Source organism: Petromyzon marinus, chromosome 65 (assembly GCF_048934315.1).
Source record: "Petromyzon marinus isolate PM22_M1 ecotype Great Lakes invasive population chromosome 65, UKy_Petmar_22M1.pri1.0, whole genome shotgun sequence".
NCBI classification, from domain to species: Eukaryota; Metazoa; Chordata; class Hyperoartia; order Petromyzontiformes; family Petromyzontidae; genus Petromyzon; species Petromyzon marinus.
In genome coordinates, this window is record NC_133731.1 from 5,587,976 (window position 1) to 5,603,142 (window position 15,167).

The 15,167-nt window shown below is 52.6% G+C and overlaps 1 protein-coding gene across 1 annotated transcript in view; it reads right to left on the minus strand.

Annotated features, from left to right (window-relative positions):
* Positions 1 to 14,784, minus strand: part of TIGAR (TP53 induced glycolysis regulatory phosphatase) — a 31,927-nt gene extending 17,143 nt beyond the window's left edge. The window contains exons 1-2 of the mRNA XM_032978023.2: positions 14,663 to 14,784; positions 4,665 to 4,735 (exon numbers count right to left, since the gene is read on the minus strand). Coding sequence (XP_032833914.2) covers positions 4,665 to 4,693 — 29 coding nt within the window. The 5' untranslated portion in view covers positions 4,694 to 4,735; positions 14,663 to 14,784. The remainder of the gene's footprint in view (positions 1 to 4,664; positions 4,736 to 14,662) is intronic.
* Between the last annotated feature and the right edge of the window lie 383 nt (positions 14,785 to 15,167).

Here is a 15,167-nt window from a genome sequence, read left to right on the forward strand (position 1 = left end):
CTCTTCATCACAGATGTCCAGGTAGAGGCACGGGGTAAGATCGTTACAACAACAAACATTACATTAACACGATAGTCGTGCAAAGTACAATAACGGTAAACATAACACCCAATCACAAACAGCTATAACTATACCATCTCCCATCCTCTAACCAGGCAAAGACCCACTGAGGCTATTAACTTGTTTGTCAGAAGCGACCTGGTCATCACGCATGATGGCCGCTCAACTTTGTGGCCCATCGTGCCAACATTTATAGCACCAAAATCATACAAATAATCTCAAGTGTCCAGTGAGCGGCGGCTCGGAAAGTTCCGACAACAAACAACACGCACAGAGGCACGATGGGAGTGCAAAGTACAGGAAAGCTAAGTCAATTACGAAAAAATAAATACCGAAAACTGCATACAGGCTGCTTCAAAAAAACGTTAACACTTCAGAGAATTTGCAACAACCACGTGGCATGCGCTGCTGCCTCTGGAGCTCTGCAGACCACCTGGAGAAAATTCCAGGCGAAGCGTTGACAACGATCGTGAACAAGCGGGAGACTCTTTGATCTGTTGAAGGTAATTAACGTTACAATGTGCTATGTTACAGTGTATCATCCGTTATTTTCCCATTAAGAACGATAGTCCCATGTGTAAGCCGTGATTTGAAGCCTTCGTGACTGCAGGAATCCATACTCTTTGGTTCTTTCGGTAAAGTTGACGTAGGTAGAAAAATAAAATAAATCTATCATATCATTTGTATGGGTCCCATGTAAGTGTTAACATTTTTTTAAGCATAATAATAGTAGGGGTTTCCCCCTTTTTTCTGGCAACAAAACTGAAACCTTCTTACAAGGAATCATGTCTGCATTAACCACAATAATTGTGTTGAAAATGCAAACAAAAAACATACTGATAATATGATGCATTTCGATTTAAAGCTTTCGTGACTGCAAGGATTCATCTTCTTTGGTTCTTTCGGTAAAGTCACGTAGAATGAGAATAAAATAATATTATTTAATATTATAATATTATTACAGTACATGCTGTGTACACAACAGTACATGCTGTGTACACAACACTATAATATTATAATATTATTTTATTCTCATTCTACGTGACTTTACCGAAAGAACCAAAGAAGAATATGATGCATTGTCCTTGAATCTGATTGGTCCACACCAAGGGACGGCTTTCTTTTGAGCCTCGACCCAATTGGTGCTTGACCAGATGACGCCAGAAGGCGTCACACAGCTCAAAGACAATGCCACTATCAAAGTAATGAGGGCTCGGGGGTGAGCATCTACATCATTAGACCTTCTTTGCCAGTACCAAAATGTAATTACAGGTAGTCCCCGACTTACGACGGAGATGCGTTACGACGACCACATCGTAAGTGGAAAATATCGTAAGTCGAAAATAGCCCTAGCCTAGGAATAGGTTTTACCCTTTTAACTGGCACAAAAAACTGACACCTTTATTCAAGGCATCATGTTTGCAATAACCACAAGCAGTCAAAATGCAAACAAAAAAGAAAACTCTGATAATAATATGCACTGTCCTTGAATTTGATTGGTGCCAGTTAAAAGGGTAAAACCTATTCCTATATCTTGTTACTGGCAAAGGAGGTCTCATAATGTAAAAGCCCTAGCCTACCCAAGAGTCTTAAAGAATGGTGATAATTGAGCAAAACAGAGCAATTTACAGTACCGTACTGTATAAACTATATACTGTATGTATTTATTAATTACAATACTGTATTGCACAGTAAAATTTTAAAGGAAAAAAAAGGTAAATTCTTAGCCTACCTATATGAACTGCAATTTCATAGAAAGTTTTTTTTCAAGAAACAATCCTATCTGCTATATATATAAAACTTTAACATGCATTGAACGTATCGTAACGTATCGTGGTGACCCTAACATGAAATCGCTAAAGCTACGTATCATACATGCATTGAACGTATCGTAACGTGTACACAACAGTACACGCTGTGTACACAACAGTACATGCTGTGTACACAACAGTACATGCTTTGTACACAACAGTGCATATGTTGTATACACGACAGTACATGCTGTGTACACAACAGTACACGCACTATACACAAGAGTGCATGCTGTATACACAACAGTACACGCACTATACACAACAGTACATGCTGTATACACAACAGTACATGCTGTGTACACAACAGTACATGCTGTGTACACAACAGTACACGCACTATACACAACAGTACATGCTGTATACACAAAAGTACATGCACTATACACAACAGTACATGCACCATACACAACAGTACATGCTGTGTACACAACAGTACATGCACTATACACAACAGTACATGCTGTATACACAACAGTACATGGTGTATACACAACAGTACATGCACTATACACAACAGCACATGCTGTATACACAACAGTACATGCTGTGTACACAACAGTACATGCACTACACAACAGTACACGCTGTGTACACAACAGTACACGTCATCATGTTGGACGTTTGAAAGCACGCACCAACTCCCCCCTCACATAAAAAAATTAAATAATCGAAACAATACTCTGTTTTTTTTCATCGAAACAATCTCAATCGCGAGAGGAAACTAAATGGGCTGCAAATATCCGCAATGGCGGACAGTGCCCATCAGGGGCGGTACAACTAAAATGGCGGGAAAAACCGTTAGGATTCCTAGCCTGGGGGGGGGGCTGCGGGGTGTTCTACGATCCCACAGAGCCCCGCCCCTCGGCATAGAAACTGTATATAAGGAGGACCTCTGGAGAGGTGAGAGGCAGTTGCAGCTGAAGACTGAAGACTGAAGGCCGAAGGCTGAAGGCCGAAGGCCGAAGGCTGAAGACCGAAGACTGAAGGCCAGCTAGACCAGGACCCTGGACCCTGGTGCCCGCTGCCGCTCTAAGGGCCGGGTCGAGCTTGGACCAGTGGCCGGACCAGTGGTCGGGTCAGTGGTCGGACCAGTACCGTACCAGGGTCCGTCAGGATAGCCTCCCCTAGGTCATGGATAGCAGGAGGGCTGTACCTTCCTGGCCAGGGGGCGTAAGAGAGTTATTGTAACAACATAAATAAACACACCGTGTTGCCTCTACTTTATCGTCTCCGTCTCCATAAAAGAACACACTACACATGTACTGTTGTGTATACTGCATGTACTGTTGTGTATAGTGCGTGTACTGTTGTGTATACAGCATGTACTGTGTGTATAGTGCGTGTACTATTGTGTATAGCGCATGCACTATTGTGTATAGTGCATGCACTATTGTGTATACAGCATGTACTGTTGTGTATACGGCATGTACTGTTGTGTATACGGCATGCACTGTTGTGTATAGTGCGTGTACTGTTGTGTACACATCATGTACTGTTGTGTATACTGCATGCACTGTTGTGTATAGTGCGTGTACTGTTGTGTATACAGCATGTACTGTGTGTATAGTGCGTGTACTGTTGTGTATAGTGCGTATACTATTGTGTATAGCGCATGTACTATTGTGTATAGTGCATGCACTATTGTGTATACAGCATGCACTGTTGTGTATACGGCATGTACTGTTGTGTATAGTGCGTGTACTGTTGTGTACACAGCATGTACTGTTGTGTATACGTGTACTGTGTGTATACAGCATGTACTGTTGTGTATAGTGCGTATACTATTGTGTATAGTGCATGTACTATTGTGTATAGTGCATGCACTATTGTGTATACAGCATGTACTGTTGTGTATACAGCATGTACTGTTGTGTATACAGCACGTACTGTTGTATACACAGCGTGCACTGTCGTGTATACAGCATGTACTGTTGTGTATAGTGCATATACTGTTGTGTATAGTACATGTACTGTGTGTATAGTGCGTGTACTGTTGTGTATAGTGCATATGCTATTGTGTATAGTGCATGTACTATTGTGTATAGTGCATGCACTATTGTGTATACAGTGTGCACTTTTGTGTATACAGCGTGCACTGTTGTGTATAGTGCATGTGATGTTGCGTATACAGCATGTACTGTTGTGTGTACAACGTGTACTGTTGTGTATACAGCGTGTGCTAGTGTGTATAGTGCATGTACTGTTGTATATACAGCGTGTGCTGTTGTGTATACAGCATGTACTGTTGTGTATACAGCATGCACTGTTGTGTATAGTGCATGTACTGTTATATACAGCATGCACTGTTGTGTATAGTGCATGTACTATTGTGTATAGTGCATGTACTATTGTGTATACTGCATGTACTATTGTGTATACTGCATGTACTATTGTGTATACTGCATGTACTGCATGCCATCCCATATGTGCGCTCTCTCTATTCTGTACTTTCATGTGTGTACCGCACTTGTAGTGTGTACTGCAGTGTGTACTGCGTGTGCTGCGTGTACTTTGTATACAGAATGTACTGCGTGTACTGTGTGTACTGCGTGTGCTGTGTATACAGAATGAACTGCGTGTGCTGCGTGTACTGCGTGTACTGTGTGTACTGAGAATACTGTGTACTGTGTGCTGTGTACTGCGCGTACTGCATGTACTGCGTGTACTTTGTGTGCTGTGTGTATTGTGTGTTCTTTCGTGTACTGTGTGTACTGTGTGCACTGTGTGTACTGAGTGTGCTGCGTGTACTGCATGTGCTGCATGTATTGCGATGATTGATGCTTCGCTTACTGTCGAACAATGGTGATCGTGAACTTCATGCTGATGATGATGCTGCTAATGGTAACCTCACCTTCCCAGTGCTGCACACACACACACAAAGATAAAGGTCCCCCGTGTAGCCTATAACACTGTAGGGGCAAGTGCTGTTAGCGAGCACCTATGAAGGCCAGCACGGCACACGAGGGGGTGGGTGGCCATCACCACGCTTGACCGCCTTTGTCTCCCCAGTCGCAATGTTTACACACCGCACCAGGTACTCATTTGAAGCCGAGTCGACCTAGGGGAGGCCCGGGACCGGTTCAGATAATCGTAACTGGTGTTGGCCGTGAGCGGGAATCGAACCCGGGTCGCCAGGTTCATAGCGCAGCGCGCTAACCGCTACACTACCGCTCCCCACACACAGGTACACACACAGGTACACACACACACAGATTACACACACACAGGTACACACACACACAGATTACACACACACACACAGGTACACACACACACAGATTACACACACACACAGGTACACACACACACAGGTTACACACACAGTTACACACACATGTACACACACAGGTACAGACACAGTTACACACACACAGTTACACACACACATGTACACACACAGGTACACACACACACAGGTACACACACAGGTTACACACAGGTTACACACACAGGTAAACACACGCAGGTGTACACACACACACAGGTACACAGGTTACACACACAGGTTACACACACACACACATACACACGTACACAAGACACACGTACACACACACGTACACACACGTACACACACACACACGTACACAGACACACGTACACACACACGCACACACACGTACATACACACACGTACATACACACACGTACACACACACGTACACACGTACACACACGTACACACACATACACACACGTAAACACACACACGTACACACACATACACACACGTACACATACACACGTACACATACACACGTACACACACACACGTACACATACACACACACGTATACACACGTACACACACACACGTATACACACACACGTATACACACACGTACACACACACACGTACACACACACACGTACACACACACACGTACACAGACGCCGCTACCAACTGGAGCCCGCGACGACCCGTGGGCAATTAACTGCGAGATCACCACCCACCAACAACCACCCACTCACCACTTCCACCCACCACAACCACCCACCACAACCACCCACCAACCACCACCACCAACCACAACCACCACCACCAACCACCCACCACCACCAACCACAACCACCCACCACCACCAACCACCACCCACCACCACCAACCACCACACACCAACCACCACCACCAACCACAACCACCACCACCAACCACCCACCACCAACCACAACCACCCACCACCACCAACCACCACCCACCACCACCAACCACCACCCACCAACCACCCACCACCAACAACCACAACCACCCACCACCACCAACCACCACCACCAACCACAACCACCCACCACGCCAACCACCACCCACCAACCACCCACCACCAACAACCACAACCACCCACAATCCACCCACCACCCACCACCCACCACAACCACCCACCACCACCCACCACCACCCTCCACAACCACCCACCACCCACCACAACCACCCAACACAACCACCCACCAACCACCACCAACCACAACCACCCACCACCACCAACCACCACCCACCAACCACCACCCACCAACCACCCACCACCAACAACCACAACCACCCACCACCACCAACCACCCACCACCACCACCAACCACAACCACCCACCACCACCAACCACCACCCACCAACCACCCACCACCAACAACCACAACCACCCACAACCACCCACCACCCACCACAACCACCCACCACCACCCACCACCACCCTCCACAACCACCCACCACCACCCACCACAACCACCCAACACAACCACCCACCAACCACCATCACCCACCACAACCACCCACCACCACCCACCACCACCACCCACTACAACCACCCACCACCACCCACCACAACCACAACCACCCACCAACACAACCACCCACCAACACAACCACCCACCCACCACCACCCACCCACCACAACCAACCACAACCACCCACCACAACCACCACCCACCACAACCACCACCAGCCACCCACCAACCACCCACCAACCCACCACCACCAACCACAACCACCCACCAACCCACCACCCACCACCCACCAACCACAACCACCCACCACCACCAACCACAACCACCACCACCAACCACCACCCACCCACCACAACCACCACCACAACCACCACCACAACCACCACCACCACAACCACCACCACAACCACCCACCCACCACCACCCACCCACCACAACCAACCACAACCACCCACCACAACCACCACCCACCACAACCACCACCAGCCACCCACCAACCACCCACCAACCCACCACCACCAACCACAACCACCCACCAACCCACCACCCACCACCACCAACCACAACCACCCACCACCACCAACCACAACCACCACCACCAACCACCACCCACCACAACCACCACCACAACCACAACCACCACCACCACAACCACCACCACAACCACCCACCACCACCAACCACCACCACCCACCACGCCAACCACCACCCACCAACCACCCACCACCAACAACCACAACCACCCACAATCACCCACCACCCACCACCCACCACAACCACCCACCACCACCCACCACCACCCTCCACAACCACCCACCACCCACCACAACCACCCAACACAACCACCCACCAACCACCACCAACCACAACCACCCACCACCACCAACCACCACCCACCAACCACCACCCACCAACCACCCACCACCAACAACCACAACCACCCACCACCACCAACCACCCACCACCACCACCAACCACAACCACCCACCACCACCAACCACCACCCACCACCAACAACCACAACCACCCACAACCACCCACCACCCACCACAACCACCCACCACCACCCACCACCACCCTCCACAACCACCCACCACCACCCACCACAACCACCCAACACAACCACCCACCAACCACCATCACCCACCACAACCACCCACCACCACCCACCACCACCACCCACTACAACCACCCACCACCACCCACCACAACCACAACCACCCACCAACACAACCACCCACCAACACAACCACCCACCCACCACCACCCACCCACCACAACCAACCACAACCACCCACCACAACCACCACCCACCACAACCACCACCAGCCACCCACCAACCACCCACCAACCCACCACCACCAACCACAACCACCCACCAACCCACCACCCACCACCACCAACCACAACCACCCACCACCACCAACCACAACCACCACCACCAACCACCACCCACCCACCACAACCACCACCACAACCACCACCACAACCACGACCACCACAACCACCACCACAACCACCCACCCACCACCCACCCACCACAACCAACCACAACCACCCACCACAACCACCACCCACCACAACCACCACCAGCCACCCACCAACCACCCACCAACCCACCACCACCAACCACAACCACCCACCAACCCACCACCCACCACCACCAACCACAACCACCCACCACCACCAACCACAACCACCACCACCAACCACCACCCACCACAACCACCACCACAACCACCACCACAACCACCACCACAACCACCAACACACCCACCACCACAACCACCACAACCACCACCACAACCACCACCACCACAACCACCACCACCACAACCACCACCACAACCACCAACACACCCACCACAACCACCAACACACCCACCACAACCACCACCACTACTCACCACCCACCACCACTACTCACCACTACTCACCACCACCACAACAACCACCACCACTACTCACCACCACCACCCACCACAACCACCACTACCACCACAACCACCCACCACCACAACCACCACCACCACTACTCACCACCACCACAACCACCACTACTCACCACCACCACTACTCACCACCACAACCACCACCACCACTACTCACCACCACTACTCACCACCACAACCACCACTACTCACCACCACCACAACCACCACCACTACTCACCACCACCACTACTCACCACCACCACCACTACTCACCACCACTACTCACCACCACAACCACCACAACAACCACCACAACCACCACCACCACTACTCACCACCACCACTACTCACCACCACCACTACTCACCACCACCACCACTACTCACCACCACCACCACTACTCACCACCACCACTACTCACCACCACCACCACTACTCATCACCACTACTCACAACCACCACAACAACCACCACAACCACCACCACTACTCACCACCACCACTACTCACCACAACCACCACCACCACTACTCACCACCACAACCACCACTACTCACCACCACCACAACCACCACCACTACTACTCACCACCACCACTACTCACCACCACCACCACTACTCACCACCACTACTCACCACCACCACCACTACTCACCACCACCACAACCACCACCACTACTCACCACCACCACTACTCACCACCACCACCACTACTCACCACCACTACTCACCACACCACCACAACCACTACTCACCACCACCACTACTCACCACAACCACCACTACTCACCACCACCACCACTACTCACCACCACAACCACCACTACTCACCACCACCACCTCCACTACTCACCACCACCACCTCCACTACTCACCACCACCACCACTACTCACCACCACCACCACTACTCACCACCACAACCACCACTACTCACCACCACCACCACCACTACTCACCACCACCACCACTACTCACCACCACCACCACTACTCACCACCACCACTACTCACCACCACCACCACTACTCACCATCACCACTACTCACCACCACCACCACTACTCACCACCACTACTCACCACCACAACCACCACTACTCACCACCACCACCACTACTCACCACCACCACCACTACTCACCACCACCACTACTCACCACCACCACCACTACTCACCACCACCACCACTACTCACCACCACCACCACAACCACCACCACAACCACCACTACTCACCACCACCACCACTACTCACCACCACCACTACTCACCACCACTACTCACCACCACCACTACTCACCACCACCACCACCACTACTCACCACCACCACCACTACTCACCACCACCACCACTACTCACCACCACTACTCACCACCACTACTCACCACCACCACCACTACTCACCACCACCACCACCACTCACCACCACCACCACCACTACTCACCACCACCACCACTACTCACCACCACCACCACTACTCGCCACCACCACCACTAACCACCACCCACCACCACAACACCACCACTACTCACCACCACCACTACTCACCACCACCACCACTACTCACCACCACCACTACTCACCACCACCACCACCACTACTCACCACCACCACCACCACTACTCACCACCACTACTCACCACCACCACCACTACTCACCACCACCACCACTACTCACCACCACCACCACTACTCACCACCACCACTACTCACCACCACCACCACTACTCACCACCACCACTACTCACCACCACCACCACTACTCACCACCACTACTCACCACCACAACCACCACTACTCACCACCACCACCACTACTCACCACCACCACCACTACTCACCACCACCACCACAACACCACCACCACCACCACTACTCACCACCACCACCACTACTCACCACCACCACCACTTCACCACCACCACTACCACCACCACCACCACTACTCACCACCACCACCACCACTACTCACCACCACTACTCACCACCACCACCACCACTACTCACCACCACCACTACTCACCACCACCACCACTACTCACCACCACTACTCACCACCACCACCACTACTCACCACCACCACCACTACTCACCACCACCACCACCACTACTCACCACCACTACTCACCACCACCACCACTACTCACCACCACCACTACTCACCACCACCACCACTACTCACCACTACTCACCACCACTACTCACCACCACCACCACTACTCACCACCACCACCACTACTCACCATCACCACTACTCACCACCACCACTACTCACCACCACTACTCACCACCACAACCACCACTACTCACCACCACCACTACTCACCACCACCACCACTACTCACCACCACCACCACCACTACTCACCACCACCACCACTACTCACCACCACCACCACTACTCACCACCACCACTACTCACCACCACCATCACTACTCACCACCACCACCACTACTCACCACCACCACCACTACTCACCACCACCACCACTACTCACCACCACCACCACAACCACCACCACCACCACTACTCACCACCACCACCACAACCACCACCACCACCACAACCACCACTACTCACCACCACCACCACTACTCACCACCACCACTACTCACCACCACCACCACTACTCACCACCACCACCACTACTCACCACCACCACTACTCACCACCACCACCACTACTCACCACCACTACTCACCACCACTCACCACCCAACCACCACTACTCACCACCACCACCACTACTCACCACCACCACCACTACTCACCACTACTCACCACCACCACTCACCACCACTACTCACCACTACTCACCACCACCACTACTCACCACCACCACCACCACTCACCACCACCACCACTACTCACCACCACCACCACAACAACCACCACCACTACTCACCACCACCACCCCTACTCACCACCACCACTACTCACCACCACCACCACCCCTACTCACCACCACCACCACTACTCACCACCACCACCACCACTACTCACCACCACCACTCACCACTACTCACTACCACTACTCACCACCACTACTCACCACCACCACCACTACTCACCACCACTACTCACCACCACCACCACTACTCACCACCACTACTCACCACCACCAACACTACTCACCACCACCACTACTCACCACCACCACCACTACTCACCACCACTACCACTACTCACCACCACCACTACCACAACAACCACCACCACTACTCACCACCACCACCACTACTCACCACCACTACCACAACAACCACCACCACCACTACTCACCACCACTACCACAACAACCACCACCACCACCACCACTACTCACCACCACTACCACAACAACCACCACCACCACCACTACTCACCACCACCACTCACCACCACTACTCACCACTACTCACCACTACTCACCACCACTACTCACCACCACCACCACTACTCACCACCACCACCACTACTCACCACCACCACTACTCACCACCACCATCACTACTCACCACCACCATCACTACTCACCACCACCACCACTACTCACCACCACCACCACTACTCACCACCACCACCACTACTCACCACCACCACAACCACCACCACCACCACAACCACCACTACTCACCACCACCACCACTACTCACCACCACCACTACTCACCACCACCACCACTACTCACCACCACCACCACTACTCACCACCACCACTACTCACCACCACCACCACTACTCACCACCACCACTACTCACCACCACAACCACCACTACTCACCACCACCACTACTCACCACCACCACCACTACTCAACCACCACCACCACTACTCACCACTACTCACCACCACCACTACTCACCACCACTACTCACCACCACCACCACTACTCACCACCACCACTACTCACCACCACCACCACCACTCACCACCACCACCACCACCACTACTCACCACCACCACCACAACAACCACCACCACTACTCACCACCACCACCCCTACTCACCACCACCACTACTCACCACCACCACCACCGCTACTCACCACCACCACCACTACTCACCACCACCACCACCACTACTCACCACCACCACTCACCACTACTCACCACCACTACTCACCACCACCAACACTACTCACCACCACCACCACTACTCACCACCACTACTCACCACCACCACCACTACTCACCACCACTACTCACCACCACCAACACTACTCACCACCACCACTACTCACCACCACCACCACCACTACTCACCACCACTACCACTACTCACCACCACCACTACCACAACAACCACCACCACTACTCACCACCACCACCACTACTCACCACCACTACCACAACAACCACCACCACCACTACTCACCACCACTACCACAACAACCACCACCACCACCACTACTCACCACCACTACCACAACAACCACCACCACCACCACTACTCACCACCACCACCACTACTCACCACCACTACTCACCACTACTCACCACCACCACTACTCACCACCACTACTCACCACCACCACCACTACTCACCACCACAACCACCACCACTACTCACCACCACCTCCACCACTACTCACCACCACTACTCACCACCACAACCACCACAACCACCACCACCACTACTCACCACCACTACTCACCACCACTACTCACCACCACCACCACTACTCACCACCACAACCACCACCACCACTACTCACCACCACTACTCACCACCACAACCACCACCACTACTCACCACCACCACCACCACTACTCACCACCACTACTCACCACCACCACCACCACCACTACTCACCACCACTACTCACCACCACTACTCACCACCACAACCACCACCACCACTACTCACCACCACTACTCGCCACCACTACTCACCACCACCACCACTACTCACCACCACAACCACCACCACCACTACTCACCACCACTACTCACCACCACCACCACTACTCACCACCACCACAACAACCACCACCACTACTCACCACCACCACAACAACCACCACCACTACTCACCACCACCACCACCACCACCACAACCACCACCACCACCACTACTCACCACCACCACCACTACTCACCACCACAACCACCACCACCACTACTCACAACCACAACCACCACAACCACCACCACTACTCACCACCACCACCACCACTACTCACCACCACTACTCACCACCACTACTCACCACCACCACCACTACTCACCACCACTACTCACCACCACTACTCACCACCACAACCACCACAACCACCACTACTCGCCACCACTACTCACCACCACTACTCACCACCACCACCACTACTCACCACCACAACCACCACCACCACTACTCACCACCACTACTCACCACCACCACCACTACTCACCACCACCACAACAACCACCACCACTACTCACCACCACCACAACAACCACCACCACTACTCACCACCACCACAACAACCACCACTACTCACCACCACCACCACTACTCACCACCACCACCACTACTCACCACCACCACAACAACCACCACAACCACCACCACCACCACTACTCACCACCACCACCACTACTCACCACCACCACCACAACAACCACCACCACCACTACTCACCACCACTACTCACCACCACCACAACAACCACCACCACCACTACTCACCACCACCACCACTACTCACCACCACCACAACCACAACAACCACCACAACCACCACCACAACCACCACCACCAACCACCACCACCACCACCACTACTCACCACCACCACAACAACCACCACCACCACTTCTCACCACCACCACCACTACTCACCACCACCACCACAACAACCACCACCACCACTACTCACCACCACCACCACTACTCACCACCACCACAACCACAACAACCACCACAACCACCACCACAACCACCACCACCACCACCAACCACCACCACCACCACTACTCACCACCACCACCACAACAACCACCACCACCACTTCTCACCACCACCACCACTACTCACCACCACCACCACAACAACCACCACCACCACTTCTCACCACCACAACCACTCACCACCACCACCACTACTCACCACCACCACAACCACCACCACAACAACCACCACCACAACAACCACCACCACTACTCACCACCACCACTACTCACCACCTAGGAGCTGTCTCCGCACTGTACCGAGCCGGCGGGGCCGTCAACGAACCACGGCGCCCCGGTGACGTCACCGGGCAATTCCTCCCCTCCCCCCTCTAGCCCCGCCCCGCGGAATCGATCCGATAATCTCTTTGTGTTTCCGTTCTGCGCCTTCGATTCCGAAGCTTTCGGTGTCGTGGGGTCGTGGTGGGGTTGAATCGATCCGGACGTATGGTAATCGATTCAAATCCGCGACGAGGTGTTGAAATGTGGATCTCCGGCGATTCGATCCATGTCGTTTCTGCGTTGTGTCGCTGGACGGGAGGTGAATGGACATCACCACCACCACCACAGCTGTCAGATTTTGTCATCGCTGCCTACAACTAACTATCGTATGGCACTTTGTAGGATGAACGTTGAGACTTTAAGGGGCACGGGGTGACCGATAAGGTCTCAATTGGGGGCCGTCCATAAATGACGTCACACCTAGGGGGTTCAGACATTTGTGACGATGTGTGACGAG